This window comes from Lepisosteus platostomus, chromosome 7, assembly GCF_059453375.1.
Source record: "Lepisosteus platostomus isolate fLepPlt1 chromosome 7, fLepPlt1.hap1, whole genome shotgun sequence".
NCBI classification, from domain to species: domain Eukaryota; kingdom Metazoa; phylum Chordata; class Actinopteri; order Semionotiformes; family Lepisosteidae; genus Lepisosteus; species Lepisosteus platostomus.
In genome coordinates this window covers 49,976,583-49,994,650 of record NC_142617.1, presented here as the reverse complement: position 1 = coordinate 49,994,650, position 18,068 = coordinate 49,976,583, and the positions used below count along the sequence as shown (strand labels likewise).

The window sequence follows — 18,068 nt, the reverse complement described above, 5'->3', positions numbered from 1 at the left end:
TATCTCTGCATGACTACAAGGAAACAACAGTTTGATATCAGAATATAAAAAAGTACTTTTCCCTTCAAGTTGATCAGATAATGACATTAAGATAAAGGTACTTTAAGATAAAGCATAGTGTACCCTGAAATGTGATATTGTGACTAATATTAATGTACTGTTATAGAAAGCGTATGTAACCTTGAAAAAAGTCCTACTACAGCTCAGTGTTCTGAGTGAAATAGGAGCCATGTCCCAGGGAAGAATGCTGACTCATCAGTCCATCTATCCAAAATAAAGCAGAAAGTAAAGCAACATTCAACAACTCCATTCTTACACTGCTGATTCTGGGACCCTAAATATGTCCAGTGAGTGCCTTCCACACGGCCCCTGTTAATGACATGCCTCAAACACCGGTCGGAAAAGAGTGTGACAGCTCATCAATGCTCAGGGTACTGGGACAAAGACAAGGAAGGAAACCCAAAGAACTCAATGTTCAAAGACATTGTTTTACAATATATTGAAATAGTCATAAGTCTCACAAAGTCCCACACATCAGAGGAGGACTTCCAGTGCAGGTTCATGTGTCTGGGTTGTACATGCACATGGACACAAGGACTATGTCTGAAAAACTTCACCGGGTTGGGAATTGTGCTCTGTGGATGAATTTTCTAACTGTGAGGAAAGCAAGCAATAGGTGCATCACAATCAGTCACAGGGCAGACACACAGACACAGAAACAATGACAGACACAGTCATAACCAGGATCAATTTTCCCTGAAGCCAGTTAACCTACCAATATGTTTTTGAACCGGAGGAAGCTGGAGGAAACTTGCAGTAACAAGGGGAGAACATACCGTACAAATGCCACGCAAACAGCACCGCAGATCTGGAATTGAACCCAGGGCCCCAGCACTGCGAGGCAGCAATGCTGACCACTGCGCCACAGTCCCACTGGGGATGCATTCATAATCAATACCTCAACAGACTGAACACATCCTAGTGTTTATATGAGTGTATTTTATCTACAAGTGAATTTTTCCCAAAAAGCAGAAAGGAGATCAGTTCAGTAGTCCATGCCATTTGCATCTTGTCATATGCTCTTACTTGCACTGTTGCAATGGGGCAGGAGTGCTTGTGCTGTCGCATGACTCACATGTCAAGCGGTGTACTACATCAGTGCAGTGGTCACTGTGTCACAAATTAGTCATCTCTTCTATCCACTGTGAGCTCTGACAAACCTGTTCAGCCACAACCTTATTTTTGTGTTCCGACACATCTGTACAAATGTTGGTTCGGATATCTAACTACATAAATACGTGCTGAACTTGCTGTAAGAAGGACAGGGCTTTACGAATATTTAATGTAAGAGTTAATGATATGGGACAGCACAGGAGGTCAGCTCCTGGGTCCACAGTTTGAGTCCAGCCCAGGACACCTTCTGGGTGGTGTCTGCATGTTGGTGCACTGGCATCCCCGTCCATGGTGTAGTCTCGTTTGTGCCCCATTCTCTTCCCTTGACATGAAGAGCCGGCTCGACAACCCGCCACCTGTCCTGACCATTGCGAACGAGAGCAGTACTCACGTCCTCGGACTCGAACACGTGGCAGATCATCTTGTACTGCTTCTTGCCCTCCTGGGCGCCAGGCGTGGTCTCAATGCAGTCCTGTGAGGCGGTGCGGGGCATGCGGCGGCGGGCCATGAGCACCACGATGTTCCCGATGTCCGCAATGTAGGAGATGGTCCGCAGAGCATTGTCCATCATTGTCTCCTAGAAAGAGCACAAGACGCCGACACGGCATGCCTAAGGAGACTTGGAAAAAAAGGGTACAGAAACAGCAGCTTGGATATCTACAAAATGGGCAGCTGTCAGATTTGGAGATGACAAGTTTCACATCTCGTCACTGAACAGCGTCGAACTGGACTGAAGAAACGAACCTTTGTGCCACCATCTCTAAGTGCCAAAACTTTTCCTTTACTTCAGTGTCTAAAATGAATTTTCTGTTTTGAAGAATTTAATTTCTCATTTTGAATACAAAATGATTTTTGGATGATTTTTAAAAACATCAAAAGTGCCCAACGATAGGACATTTGAAATTAATGCTACTGAGAAAATGTCTTCTGCACACACACACACTTTGACTAGCAGTGTCATGAGTTTCAGTTGGTTTGATTCCTTGCTATGCTTTAGGGCGACAGGAATTTCACAGGATTAATTCCTGATCAATTGAAATGTGATCCCAGAGGCAGAATACAGCTGGAGGTTGTGCCTCTAACCTAGCTTTGGTAAATGCTTAGCTCAGTGTTACATTTAATTAATGCAGTGATATTGGGCATCAGTATTCATTTCTCAATACCTGCAGTGCACAGAGCCTTTAACCTTTAATGTAATCTAAAATGTCTTAAATCTTACATTGCAATTCAAAACCATATGGTCAACAGCAAGGACCATGAACATAGATCTAATTAGCCTGATCCTTATGACACGCGTCTTGAATACAAATTAAGATCTGCAGCATAAAAGAATGTGATCTATGTCTTAAAAAGCTCAATTTTCCCCTTGGTCCTAGATGTACAGGCATGATTATCTTTTTTTTACTGGAGCTGAAGTTGTCATTGGTAATCAAATTCAAACATGCCCTTGGTGCTCTTCACCACTTCTGCTGTAATTATTTACAGTCATCTTCTTGCAGAAGGTCATTGGGTCTCTGTGAGCCCCGCAGTTTCCACACAGTACTGTACACTTCTTCACAGCAGCAGTTAATAAAGTTCCGTGAACTTCTGTAGTATCTTGCCATTAAAGAAAAACCATCAGCTGAAGAAATGAAGCAACACTGCATTGCAGCAACCCTGTACAGTATGTGCAAACTACTCCCAGATTCCTAGGTTTCTGAAAGCAGTGTCCTACATACAGTAGCAGGCCTGTTCCTGTATTCCATTCCTGCATACAGTACCAAATACTATTCATCAAGAACAGATCCACGCGTTAGTGGAAGATGCAATCCATTCTGGTTGCCTTGATTGACCCCCCTGCAGAACATATTTCTATATACTGATAGTTCAGTGGCAGATGATGCTCTAGAAGAATTCTCCAAACATTTAACATGTAGAGCTGCATTTTAGGTTGTTTTGGATACCAGCTACAGGGACTGGGGGTTCTTGATTTGCCTGTTGACCTGTTACACCTCCAATATTCAAGACACATAGAAACCCAGGGTAATAGTGTCGGTTTCTGAACAGACACTGAATCACAGTAGATCATCAATTGCCCTGGGGGTAAAAAGGTCATTGGATTTTCCAAAAAGCAGAACACCAAAGTCAATGTCTTTATAGTACCTTATTTTTGCATGCACTTGCATAACATTGAGTTTGTGGGTGCTGTGTATGTTTTTACCATTTTGAATTTGCTTACCGTTTGTTATGAATAAAGCATGTTTAAAGTACAGTACTGTAGAAACAGTTTTGTGAAGTACACATTAACATTATTTCAGCTTGTTTAATGAAAAGTAAAGTACATTTTTAGTACAGACACAATGGAGTCTAGGTTCATGTTTCCCTCACCTGGTGCCCCATTGCTGGACTGAGCAGTTTTCCTACAAATGCTGAAATACCACCAGAAACTGCTGTGGAAAACCGTTTTATTGGTTGCCAAATAATTGATGATCTACTGTAGAACTTTCAGTTTTCTGGTGGTGCCACCACACAAAATAATTGACGTTTACCGTGCTTTCTGTCCTACTCCAGGGCACTAACATAAACACCCCTCTTACTGGTAGTAAGAAAGGAGTAACACAGAGACTAAAGACAGTTTATCTCATGTTTGCCTCTAATAAAAAGTGAGATCTTTTTGTTCCGACTAAGACCAAGCGAGTGATGAATTGGGAAGACAGTGGATATCATCCCTCATACTTCCCCCAGGATTCAGGGCACAGCCCACTCCTATTCTTGGAGGGAGGAGAGGGACGAGTCTGAAACGGGCTCTTTTCACAGTGTCAGTCTTGAACTGAAGTGACGGCTGCTAGCAGCGCTCTGTAGATTTATCCGAACTATCAGAGGGCTTTAACAAAGCTCTGAAGCCAAGTGGACTTTTCCTTTTTTTACATTGGAGACTGCAGTTAGGTCTGGCTGTCCAGATGGAACTGCAGTTACCACACTAATAACCAGCACTAACAGAAAACAGCTGCGGTCCTACCATTCCCTTCACCAGACTCAAAAAGACTCAGGGGTTCGAGTGTAGGACACGGAGGCACGGACTGAAGGATTGTGTGAAAGATTATGAACATTTTTGTGGTTTGCACCGCACAGAGAAAACCACAAACAACAAAAACACTGTGGGGTTAAGTCTTTGCACACTTCCCATCAGTGAAACAGAAAATGGCCAGTCCCCTCATAGACCCCTCATAGAGTATCAGTGTTCCACAACATTTCTGACACTTCATCGCAACATCTTACCTAAAGAAACAGCTCTATGATAGCATACGTGCTGCCAGTTTCTAAAGGCTTCATTCAGCTTGTAATAGAAGTGACTGAAAGAGAATGAAGCTCTACTGGGTTAAGAATTGATGTTAATGAATTTTCATTTCATTTTCGACACTGACTGAAGACTTAATGACAGAACACTGTACAGTATATGAGGCTATTCAGAGTCCTGTCATTAAATGGAGAGGTTTTTGGTGACAAGAAGGCCTGGAGCGGTAATTACGACACGACACAACGCACAGAGTAACAAGCAGGTGTGGGTCTCTCGAGTCGCAGGGGAGCCGATCATTTTCACTTCAGAATCCATCGCCGCCCGGCGCAGCGAGTAAGACACCTCCGGAATTGTTCTTTTGAGAATGACTTCAACGATTCGTTCACACTGGGCACACAAAGGTGAGCGACTGGCCAAACACCACCGAGCCTGGAAGGATTTGAACCAGCCGGCGTATCTTGAAACCCCTGCACCACAGTGACCCCCGAGACATGCCGGGTAGCAGTGAACGTGCTGGGACTCCTCTCTCCTGGCCAAGGCTAACACACAGACAGCTCGGAGCAGAGCCTGGAAGCAGATAACAGCTTCATATCGCACGCTAGAGCAAAGCTGGTCGAAGACCGTTGATTCCTAGTGCAATCCCAAATCGGTAGGGTATAAAAAAACATTCAATTCCAAATTTCTGGGGGAACAAAGGCTCCAGCAACACTTTCTGTTATTTCTATATTATTCCGGTCTCTGGAATCTTATTAAGTAATAACTGTGTCAACATACGTTTGCTCTGCTATGCATTGAAACCTTAACTTTATAAAAGCACCTTTATCAAATGTCTTCTTAAACATCACTGATCATCAGGTTTCCCTATTAGAAATGCAATCTGATTTTTTTACTTATGTTTAGAACTTCAAAACCCATCGATGTACAGTAACTGCACCATTTCTTTTGGGGATTACTGTGAAAGCTTACCTTGGGTCACTGTTTCTGCCCATAGGGTCATATACAGTACCTATACAGTGCACCTGATATTTTAACTGCATATTACAAAACTGTTAAAAGCTTAAAAATGCCTCAGACATATTAATATTTACAGTATTTTAAAGGATTTCCTGGATTAAAAAGTTCTAGTCTTTCAGATTTTTTTTTATCCACCCATGAGTGTAATACAAAATACAATCACTCTCTAATGTGAGAGAGGTTCCGACAGAAATCAAATATGCCATCAGGAGCTGAGGGATGATGGGGCAGATTTATAAAAGTGCACCGGAGGGCACTAAGCACAGCATTATTTCACAGGAAAAAATGGTCTCCCACCATTTACTCCCACCATGAACCTTCTGTATTAAGTAATCAGCTGCTGCCTCGATTTTTCACCTTGACGGCTTGTGTTTTGTGGTCATCAGGCTGTGCCCACCACCCCCATCCCAGAGCTGCAGCTGCTTTAAGCACTTCCCTGGGGCTGCAGGTGTTACCTGTGTGTCTGCGTTCAGAACCTTGATCCGCTGGGTGGAGATGAAGAGGTCCACCTCTGTCAGGGTCTGGGGGTCCCCTTCGGGACTCTGAGGTGAGACAAAGGGGGAAACAGTCAGTGTGTCTCCAGGAGAAGACGATGCTCAGTGGTGGCTGAACAAGGATTCTTAAACCTCCCTTTAAAGCAGTTACGTGCTTATTCATGGAGCCGGGGTAGCTCAGACGGCAAAGGCGTCTAGCTCCTGACTGGGAGGTCCCGGGTTCAATCCCGGGTAGGCACAGGTGATGTAGCTTGCTCTAATTCCTTCCTGACGGCTCCCAGGTCCACTCAGCCCGCTTTCTAAGTGAGTACCGGGGATTAATCCTTCTGGGGTTAATAGGCCACCTGGAGTGTGATACTGACCACATCACCTCCACCTCCAGTGTCGGATGGTTGAGAAAATATGGTGGTCCTTGCCCCCCATTCCTCCATAGGCTTTTTAAGGCCTGAGAAGGGGACCTAATCTACCTACCTACATGCTTATTCATAAATCAGAAATGTTGGTCAGGCTCTGTTGTACCCTGTTTAAGGGGGCACTGTGGACACAGAAAAATGCCTCTAATGAACAAGTGGATATGAACATGCATTGACCAGCATACTGTGATCGAAAGAGCATTTATCATAGCGGTTTATGGCTGTTATTCTAAAATATACAAGTTGATTTCATTGCTCCTAATGGTCGGCTTGCTGGACAGAAGTATAAGTCCTCTGGACAGAGTGCCTTATGTGAAAGATTCTCTGGATGTTCCTGTAACGCCTGTAAACTACCATCAGGTACTCTCTGCTGCCGGTCATTTTTGTCATGTCTTGAGTTTTTATCACAAGGGGACAGAAAAAAAAGAAAGCAGAAACGCATCTTCAAGAGGATAAACATGCATTATACAAGATGCGTGATGGCAATGAATTAAATGCACACATTTTAACCCACACATCACTAGAATGAGCAATGGAGCACATTCTGAGGAAAGGTAGACAGCACACTTGAACAGATGAAACCACGACCTTGAACCATTCACAGATGTTTGAAGGTCTGTTCAGGCAAATTAGAGAGGGCGTTAACGTTTCCCTGGTGTTGCCAAATAAAGAAAAGAAATATGCAAATACGAATCAGAGATCACCAGGAATTAACCTCTTCTAATTTAACCTCAAACACAATGGTTCAAAGCTCGTAAAGCGAAAACTGACGAGACATCGTGGAGGAAGAACTGCGCATGTTGGATTCAAAGTGCTTTTTACACACCACCTTTTTCTTGATTTTGGCAGCCTTCTGAACCCTCTGTGTGGCACCGAAACAGAAACAGGGCAGTCAGACTCAGGGAGGACAACGACGCAGGGCAATAAAAAAAAAAAAAAGAAACACAAAAATCCAAAAGTCTCTCCATCGCTGCTAATAAGGATTATTAACGATGGTATAATTGGGTTCCACATTAACAAGTCAAAACAGCAATTACGAGTTTATAATTGCTCTTTTTTTTTGCAAGGCAAACCATAAATCATGCAGACATAAACCATTCTTGTATACTAAAAGGGATTGTTAATATTTCATTGTCAATATTAACAGCAACTGAGTAAAACAAGGCAAGCGGTAAGGGTAAGGGAGCATATGCTGCAGTATGTCTACTCCTTATCCCTCGAGCACCAACACCATTAGAGGATCATATTTGCTCAAATTTATATGAGACTTCCAAATAGTGTACCTCACTTGAGGCTTGATATATTGTACTGTATAGCTAGCATTCTATTCGCAGGGCAGAAATAACCATGTAAATGTTAAGTATAGCAGGGTGAATAACCATTCTTCATTTTTTTGTGAGGCATGGCTTAGCTGTAAATACCACTAGACTATTAGGCGAATATCATTGAATATTTAACATCTCAATCAGTGTTACACCATTTTCATGCTATCAGAGAACAGCAGTTATTTTATGATGAGGAACTTGAGAATCACATGCACACGGCATTAATACAGAACCTAAATGATCATGCTGCGTGCAAACTGTACTTACCAGTGTAATGCAATCATTATTATTCATTCAGTTCAGTAATGCTCACCCAATTTGGTATTTTTTGGCCAAAGAATAATGTTACCTCATCTAGTGCTATTGCGGTATTGCAACTCAGTCAAGGCTCTAATTATTGGTACTCAATTTAATGCACTGTGTTCCCCAACAATGATCCTTGCGTAGCTCCTTATTGAAAATCTCTTTCATCTGAGGTGATGCAGACGTCTGTAATTCAAACCACCTCGGTGTCAATCCTCAAGAGCTATCTGGCTTGACAGGTTAGTATTTGAAAGGTTTTCAATTTATCTCAGCATCTCTGGCTAAAAAGCAGGGTCTCTGCTTTTACAATGAAAAGGCCAGCCATATCTGTACATTGACTCTGGATTGCATGACAGCGAAATTCTGTTCTGACAAAACAAGTTAATTATATTTACTAATAACGGAGCTAGAAAATAAAAAACAGGTCATTTAAAAAAGGCATTTTCTAATACTAAATCAATGCCGTTTTTTAAACACAATCTGCATTGGTACCCGCTAAATTGAAAATCCTAGAAAACACTGCCAGAGCAATCTCCTGGGCCTTTTAAGCCTTGAATTACTGTGCACATACTAACCAGAGCTTTCCTATAAAAACTGTTGAGTATAAAGCTGCTCACAAAGACAAATCTCTCCCTACACAAAGCATTTAACACTCTACAGAATGATGAGTAACATTCTTTCTGCATTGCTTTTTAAATGAATAACAACTGTTTGAAGGAATTCCTAAGGCAACATCAGTGACAGCAGTCTCTTTTCCAAATGAAACATGGCCTAATATTATTTAACCAGGAGAGTGTTCTCTTACTCTGCATGTTTTAAAAGATGTAGACCCACTAACTGGACACTCTTTTCCACTATCCCTGTGTCACCTCATGACTGAATTTAGCCACATGATGCTACATATCTCCTCACCCCGATTTATATTCAGTAACATTACATGAGGAGCAAGTTCTACCCTCTTCATTTCATTGTATTTTTATCTGCAAGTCTTTACCCAGCAGTTTCTGCTGGTGAAAGATGCCTGTGCCCACAGCAGTGTTCCAGCTGTTTTCCATCAGAGTACACAGATTGAATCAGATGCGGTTTCCTGACCTGCTCTGTTCTTGTGCAGCATATCATTTAAGACTTGCAGATTGTCTGGGCAGACACGACAGGCTTTGTTATGCTGTTTGCCTGCACTGCTCTGTACTGTACCTCCCATCCTGCACCCTCGCACTTGCCTCTCACTGGGACCAGCCTGATGACAGAAATTTAATTGACAACGCTTTAAATGGCTTCTTTGCTGACGGGCTACAACACAACACTGCAATGTTATGAAAGCTTTCCTTTGAAGATGATCAGCTCCTTCTCAGTGTGTTTGCATCAGGTCTACTGCACGTCAACGGCTCCCAAGGACAATTCTGTTCTGCTCTGAATAACATGTTTCTCCCAGTTAATTTCCTAAACTCATCTAGCTCCACAGATGTCGGGCTGCTGGTGATGCCTACTCCAACCTCAGTGACCCAAAGCATGGTGTTTGCTGTTCCTCTTTCTCATTTTCCTAAACTATATTCCCTTCTGGATGCAAAAGATTTCCTCTTCATTTAAACTGCTTCAAAGTTGTTGGCAAAGACCTCATCTCAAAATGGGCTTTAGCGTGCTCAATTCTGTACCTTTAAATGGAACACCAATGCTTACCACTTACAAAACACAACAAAATGTAGACCATCTGAAAAAAGGCCACCACACCTGCCAGCCCTCAGTATAACACAACATCACATTTTTTGTGTTTTGGACTTTTTTAAGCTGGTTTGCAGTTTAGCTGCCGACTTAGAGTTTGAGTTAAGACTTTACTAGAGTAGTTGAGGGTTGTGTACTAATACGCTCAAAGACGAACATCTTAGGTTTTGTTTTCTGTGTTTCTGGCACTAATAAAATAGCACTGTTTCTTTTTTGCCATAGAGCTGTGTTTGTATGTTTGTTCTTCCTGCCCAGTTAAAGATCCAGTTAGAGCACACCACCTTGGGTATCCCACAGAAGGCAGGTAGTAAAATAATTAGATGGACCATTCCACTAGCTAGACTAGTTTTTGCAATTTGTCTTTGCTTAAGGGGAATGCTATACCGGGGATGATGCTAGGATCTTAATGGGCAAGGTGGACTGTGCTTCCTTAGAGCCAATCACAGCTTTGAAGAGCCAGGCATCTCTGAGGCATCCCAGTCCTGGTGCCTGACCAGCTTGACACACGCTCTCCAACACCATGTGCTGGATGAGTTAAGATCAGGCACCACTTAATTGCACCACATCAAACTTCACACCTGTTGCCACAAGCTGGTTCCGATCCTGCCTGCGGCGTTATTTTAAGTTGCCTGCCTGCCAGGACGGATTAAAAGTTCAGAATCCAGCGAGACAGGGAGTCTGCCTATTGCGTTTTGAAGTTTCAGGTTTGGCTACCACCGATGACTCCAAGATGAAGGGCTCCTCAGCAAATCATTTGCTTGGCCTTTATCTGGTCGAAATGCCTTTTCCCATTTTCTCACCCTACAGCTACTGCCTGCCAACACTGGTTTCTGCAAACCAACCTGCAAGGGGCTGGTGGCAAACTGCATTCAGACTGTAAGAGAAAAACAGATCCATAAATCCTAAAACGTGAATGAGTACAGTGGCGAGCTACAGTAAGTCTGTAATTCAGGGCCCAATGGTCAGCGGTGGTGTAAAAAATCTGAATCAAAATCTCCAGGCACTGGAGTCATACGGCTTTGAGGAGATACAAAAGAGGACCCTTCCCACCCGCAATCTGAAACACAGCGAGATCCCAGCAGACACAAAAGCTTAGATTACTCCTCAGAGACGCAGTATAGAAAGAAAACAAGTGCCATCACTTAAAAGACTTCCTTGACAGCAAAAACCCTTAGTACTGCTTTAGAATAGAAGTGACAACTATAGCATCTGTAGTGTTGCCATGGTTTCACTTTAATGGCTTGTGTGGCTAGCAGAGGCACAAGTTTTTACTCGCACGCGTCGAATATCAACTCCCTCAAGTCTTGCCTACAAAAGCCCAAGGCTCTGATTGTGGCATTGTAGATTGTGTTTTTTTTACAGGGAATTGGGAAACAGGACAACCTTAAGAAAAGCAACGTGACTCTTCCTTAAGCACATTCAGACATAAGACTTCAAGCCCCTCTTTTGCCTTTGAAACGTGTGCCACAGAAGGATGACACAAAACACAAGGGCGTTCACAACATAATTCCACTGCCAAAGCAGGAATCTGCAGGATTATCCAGATTTCGCACAGCAACATCAAAGCTAAAAATTGGAGCACAAAGTCAAACTTTCCAAGTTCATGGTTAGCATTGCTGCCACCATAACATAATGAGCTGAAACCAACAGACTGTCCTTGTGCCTTTTCAAAGTGCACAGCACCACGTGACTTTAGGAAGACACCTCACAGACGTGGGATTACGAATGACTGGAGAAATGCTGGTTGGGAGAAAAAAGTGCTCCAATTCTGCCATAAAGAGCTAGAAATTGGCCTGGAGCTGTGAACGGTGCAGTCTGGGCAGCTACTCGCCTGCTTGGAGCTCAGAGGGCTCTTGCAGAGAGAGGAGTGAAGACCCCTTAAAAGACGTTCAGAAAAATGATGTAGTTCTTTATGTGATAGGTGTGATGCTCCACACAGAACGTGAGCAGCTCCAAAATCAAAGCCAACAATTGGGCTGTCTGGAAATTATCAGGACATACTGCACTAATCCAGAAAAATGGAGGAAAGAGAGCTCAATCAGGAAGTATGGGCGAGAGACCAGTTTACTGTAGCAGCGCAATACCACGTGCTGGCCTGGATTTTGCATTCTGTGGTAGAATGAGGTCAGTGATCCCCTGTGTCAATTCATGCCGTAATATGCAAGCAAAGAAGCCCGATTCCGATCAAGACATTCCAGAGTTTAATCTCTAAGAAATTATTTCTCGGTGGCCATACAGGCGAGGAGAATCAGCCCTGCAAAACCCTCAAAATTCATACCAGAATGTGAAACCTTTTAGTTTTAACAGGAAGCTGGTTAAAGAAGGTAATTCTGTTACTGCCACTAGCACTTTCATTATCCCATAATGCAAGACTTAATCACACCACACATTATTGGAATGTTAATTAGCCAAAATCTAAAGGGCACTGGATAGATAACCAATGGCACAACAGCTTGATTTAAAGGGCAATCTGGACTTCCTTTTCATTAAAAATCTGGAACGCACTAAACCTTGTTAAAAACAGCATGTGTAGGCCCTGCCTGGTCGTGCTCTTTCAGTTTAAGATAACAGCTCACCCACTGTTTTTTTAGTCTCTCATTTTAAACGGGTTATTCTAGGCACTGTCAAACCTGTTCAGGGCCCCTGATAAAGAGCAGTACCTGTTTTTATTATCACCAAGGCTCTGAAGGTTCTAAATCTTAGTATGATGCTTTAGAAACCCCTTGAGATATTCTGTCTAAATAAAAACTGTGATTGCGTCTGCGGGGAGACCACTTTGTACCGCTGTGTAATTCAGCCTTGCAGGTTCTGCGTTATGGCACATTGAAAGGAGATAATGCAGATTAGTGCAATGTTACTGGAGTAGAAAATCCACTATAACCCTCTCTTTGTCCCACTTCCCAGTTTGAAGGGAATGAGGAATTTCAATCTTCCCTCACTATGTAAGTAATGGGTGTTGATTCAGTAGTCAGCTTTAAACACTGAAATATTTTTTGTAACCTTTTAAGGCTAGTTTCTGCCCAAGGAATATTATTGGTTTATTGGTGAAAAACATGGAAAAGATTACGCTTTATCGTCCTCGGTCACAATCATTGTATGAAAGGCTCCTTGTAAACTGTAAAAAAGGCCCTACCTCGATGGGTAAGGTAGGAGTCCTACAGTATGCTTCTGTGAAAAACATTCTGGATTCATTTAGTTACAGAAACGTTTGCCAGAGTTGCAATGTTGTAGCTACACGTACTGTACATCCACGGTTCCTTCAAACTGTACACAACACAGTGATTCTGGGGAGAATAGTGAAGCAGATGTACAGAAACGGTCCTCCCACACAAACAACGCACTGGTTGATGAGGACTCGCAATATAACAAGTTGCACCAGCCTTTAGCTTCTTGTTTCCTAGCATTGAATTTTCAAGGTCCCTTAGCACAGTAAACCGGCCATCCCCTGCCTTTTCAGGTGCTGGGCTCTCTGTTCCTTATGTGGATTGAAAGTGAGGTTCGGTTTAAGGAGGAGACATAGTGGATAATCATAATACCAGGCATGCAAAAAAAAAAAACTATACTGTATAATGAAAAGAGGTCAACTTAGATTTTAATTTCTTCCTGCGTTCATACTAACACACTACCTTGACACGGCTCACTGCCTCCTGGGCCTGCATCATGCGGATGTTTTTGGAGGGGTTGCGCTCGGACAGAAGCTGTGTGGAGCCCAGATAATTGGCTGCAAATATGATGCCATCAATAAGATCCTCTGGCTCACAGGGTCCTGGAACTACGGAGACAGACAGAGATGGAGAGACTTAGCAGATTGTTGGTGGTTCTGAATTGCAGCATTCTGTACATTTATGGTTTCTGTTCCGCTTCTGAAAATTACACGCTGCTCTTTAATCACATGCTTGTCAGGTTTTTATTGCATCATTTCTTTTTAAACAGACTCACAACATAATTTTACAAGGTAGGGGACAAATAAATGTAAATTACTCATATAGGTTTTTACATAATCTGCCTATCCACTTATTCTCAAAATATCACAAAAACAGAGCAATTATTAGAAAGGAATAGTATTATAAATTTCCACTGGAAAAGCGTTTTGATTTTTCACCGTGTCTGCTTCCTTTAGATAATAATGAACAAAAACATTTTTTAAAATGCTCCCTTTTGTGTCATAGCAGCAGCTGTCAAATTTTAAATTACTTTTTCCCAATAAAGGGAGATGCACAATTTGTAATACTATGATCTTCAGCAATGCAAAGAAAAACTGAACCTCATACATTTAATATCACAAGTAATTTTAAAAAGCCTGGATGCCCTGGATCCTAGTGAAAAAACACTTCTGACAGTCTCAAGTAAATGCTATTAAGAAAGAATAAAAATGTCATAAATGATACAATATTAAAGACACATTTTGTCCAACAACAACAAAAATGATAATAGGTCTGGTAAGACACCCTCCACTCCTTCCACTATAAGTTAAAATTTCCAAAAAGGAAAAGAAAAAGAAAAAAGGAAAAATGAACTAGTGGAAATTAAGCTGCTATATAACAAGAACAACAATTATACTACTCCGATGACCTGACATCACCAAATGGAATATTTCTCATCATCCCATCACAGCACAGCAGCATATAAACTGACCAGGAGAGATGAAATTATAAAACCACAACTGGTTTACATCTAGCTGGATTATGACATGTGAATGGGTAACAGCAGGAGAAGGGCTTTTTTTGGCCCTGTTTTGTCCCAAGTAAAGAAAAAACCCTAAAATCATGAACATCACTGATTAAAAAGTCTAAAAAAAGACTAAAAGACTAGCTGAACTTGTGACCTGGTACAGTACAACTAATCAGCTTTAGAAATGTGCTGACGTTAAAACAGTCTGACATACAGTATTGCTGGCCAGGAGGGCGCTGGGGTGAAAGATGGAGGGAAGGGGGGGTGGAGAGAGAGAGCGGTGTCTAAACGCGCCGTCAACAAGCTCTGGACATGAAGGAAGCACATCATTCCCAACAGTCTCACTCCAGCCCAGCCTTGCAAAAGTACAAACAACATGGCACGTGGAAAAGCACAGGCCTCAGCACTCTCAGCTTTGTCATATTACAAATTCATACTGTATCTGCCCTGCATTTCATCCAGACATGCCAAAGCAAATACTCTTAAGAGGGAGGGAGGACAGGGGTTAAATGGAGTTTGTGATATGTTGGAGATGTGATGCATATAAACAATATAGAAAAATATAGAATATCTACACAAAATATTATCTTTGCAGTTTCTGTAGGTGGAGAACTAAACTATTGATTTCCCTTTTTATTAGAAGCACTCTTCAATAAATATTAAGGTACATATGAGAGGGTCAATAAGGTTGCATTTTAAGAGCTAGAGTTGACATGTTGAACATGAGTTGCAATATTCTGTACTAAAAGTGTTGCAGCATTTCAAAGGACTATTTTTACTGAATTGTGTAGTAACTACTACCATTTTACAGTATTGTGTAACAGAGAATTCGCAAAATCACATTATTCTCTTCTTTTACTCTCAGTTATTTTTATTAAAGTTGAAAATGAATATTTATAACAGGTGGCACAGTGGCATACTGGTTAGCCTTGCTGCCTCATGGGGCTGGGCCCCTGTGTTCAATTCTGGACCTGGGGTGTTGTCTGTGTGGAGTTTGTATGTTCTCCCTGTGTAAGTGTGGGTTTCCTCCGGGTGCTCTGGTTTCTTCCCACAGTTCAAAGACATACTGGTAGGTTAATTGGCTATTGGGAAAACTGTCCCTGGGGCGAGCTCGAGTGTGTCAGTCAGCCCCGTGATGGACTGGTGTCCAGTCCAGGGTGTATCCTGCCCTTTTTTCCACTTCTGAATCAGAACCCTGAATTAGAAGCTGTTAGAAAATATCTGAATTAGTATTTATGATCTTTTTATTTCAGTACCTCACAGGGACATTAATAAACTGTCATGTTTTCCAGTGTTAATATTGTGAATCTTTAAGCCATTAAAAGTAAAAAAAAACAATGTCCTTTTAAACAGCAACTGGTAAATAAATTACTCATAGCAACAGGTGAGTAAAATACTGTGAGCGATAGAGATGAGTAAGCATAAATACGCTACATTAGGGATCACACTAATAGAAACATATAAACTGGGACTCTTGTTTAAGACAGCTCTTTCATTAAGGATACATCATTCAACATCTAAACTTAACTCTTTAATAATGTGCATATTTTTCATTGTTTTGTTTCCATTTTTTCCATCTGAACGGCAAATTACAACAGATGCGTTTTTACTGCCTGTCCAAAAACAAGACCAGAGTGATTTAGAAACTGCACTTTTGTTTAAGCCTAGACCAGTCTATAAACACACAAATTAGAAGATTCTTCTCATTTTGTTACTCCCAAGACCGTGTTGCCATCACTTGGATTCCCATGCAGTGTTTTGGCAGGTAACAGGGATTGATGACACGACTGCAAGTGCTCACATAGGCATCAGCACAGTAGAAGAGAATATGGGTTTGTGTCAGTCTGGAGAGCAGTAGGCCTGGAATACTGCAGAAATGAACTTCCGTACAGTGTCTGTGTGTCTGGGTGATTGAGGTAATGGTGAAGGAAGGCCAGAGGAATACTCTGGCCTCAAATTCATACCCAGTCACTCCCCAATGAAGTGCATCAGAGAAACAAATGGGTTTAGTGTGTTTGAAGTGGGGTGATGTAGCAATCCATATTTTATTTGCCAATTTACTACCTACAGTAGCTAGCTAACACAATGAATGAAGAAATGTGCAAGCAAGGAAAGGAAAAGGTTGCAAACGCAGGCTGACTAGTTAACATGGTGGCATTCACTGGAGCCATTCAACATCAGAGGCAGCAATTAAAGCCCATCTGTCTGGACAGGCATCTTGACAGAAATGCTATCATTCTGGTTCACTGTCATCCACCCAGCTGCACAGCTATAGAATTGAAGGGGAGAGGCAAATAAACTGTGAGGAAAAGATAACTAAGAAAGGTCTTCAATCAAACTCAAAACAATAAACCGCTGAAGCCTGCGAGATCACAGCGGTCAGACTCCCAGTTCTACATTGTGCCCATCACAGCCACAACTTAGCAGATTCGGAGAATTCTTGAAGGGAAAACAGCACATTTTCATTCCAATTCAAACCTTGTAGCAATCACTGCGGCATTGTACATTCATTTGTTCCATGCACAAAATACTCCACGACCCCGATATTTTAATCTTCTTGTACACAATTTATTTTTCTTTCTCTCTTTCGAAAGATTACAACCTCAAGCACCAATGACAACAAAGGAAAAATGGACTCTGCTGTAAAAAGGAGACAATATGCCTTACCGTCCACAAAGCTGGGAAAGGATGCAGTTTTCTTTGTTTGCTGCAAAACATTAAGTCGTGATGATTAATTTTTTAACATTTTCAAGATTTATTGTGCTAATATTCTTACATGGTTTTCAGCTTGATTAGCAAGAGAACATTGCTGAGCTCAAGTAATTCATATCTTCCTGACAAAAAACGAACAAAAAATCAAAAACGATAGTACATTTTAATGTTTCTGTTTCCATTGCTTTATAAGAAAAAGCTTTATGTGCTTGCTTATCTTATTTTAAACATAATGTGTAGGTCAGTCAAAATAATGAAGAAAAACTGCTATAATTAGACACGAAAGAATGAACTGTGGACTTAAAATAATGTGTATGGGTCAGCTAGGCTTGGTATAGCATTGTAGTTCAGGTGGGTAGCTGCGTCAGCATGCATAGGCTGCAAAGGAACAAGTAATAGGTTTATTCCATGCTGGAAAAAAGAAGAAAGTGAAGAAGGCACCTGAAGAAGGCTCCACGGCCGAAACGTTGTGTTCTCTTTCTTCTTTTTTTCAGCATGGAATAAACCTATTACTTGGTATAGCATTGACCTGTGTCATAGATGTCTCAACGACTGCTACTTTACATGTAAAAATTCCAAAAATGGGTTAGTACTCTAAATAACAGTCAGGTGCAAGAGTTCCTTACGAAAGAAAATTTTGTGTTGAAAAAACATTCCTGCTACTAAAATAATGGCAAAGTGTTAGAAGTACCCACACCCCACCAACCTGATGTCCAATCAATACTTTTAATAAGAGGGAAAAGTGACACTATTCTGGGCTTGGGTTAAATAGAAAAGGGCAGTCTGCCCATGAGCACTCAGCACGAGCATCCTGGGACAGGAGGAATTTGAGCCAAGGCAACTTAATTAGACAGGATTTTGTGCAAAGGGCTCAGTTCCTGTTCAAATCAATAGTGTTTGCTATTCAGACACGAAAGTATGTTAAAATGAGGTGGTGCCAGTTCTGGATTCTCCTGTTGTAGAAGCC

The 18,068-nt window shown here is 41.7% G+C and overlaps 1 protein-coding gene across 6 annotated transcripts in view; it reads right to left on the bottom strand.

Moving 5' to 3' along the window:
- The window catches only part of LOC148659095 (amyloid-beta A4 precursor protein-binding family A member 2-like), an 88,899-nt gene that overhangs the window by 11,287 nt on the left and 59,544 nt on the right, over positions 1 to 18,068 (bottom strand). For 4 of the 6 annotated variants that reach the window (XM_088641000.1, XM_088641002.1, XM_088641001.1 and 1 more), the window contains 5 exons: positions 17,057 to 17,096; positions 13,345 to 13,490; positions 7,198 to 7,233; positions 5,920 to 6,006; positions 1,565 to 1,750 (listed from right to left, as the gene is read on the bottom strand). In XM_088641000.1, coding sequence (XP_088497126.1) covers positions 1,565 to 1,750; positions 5,920 to 6,006; positions 7,198 to 7,233; positions 13,345 to 13,490; positions 17,057 to 17,096 — 495 coding nt within the window. The remainder of the gene's footprint in view (positions 1 to 1,564; positions 1,751 to 5,919; positions 6,007 to 7,197; positions 7,234 to 13,344; positions 13,491 to 17,056; positions 17,097 to 18,068) is intronic. The other 2 variants (XM_088641004.1, XM_088641005.1) reach the window with 2 other exon arrangements.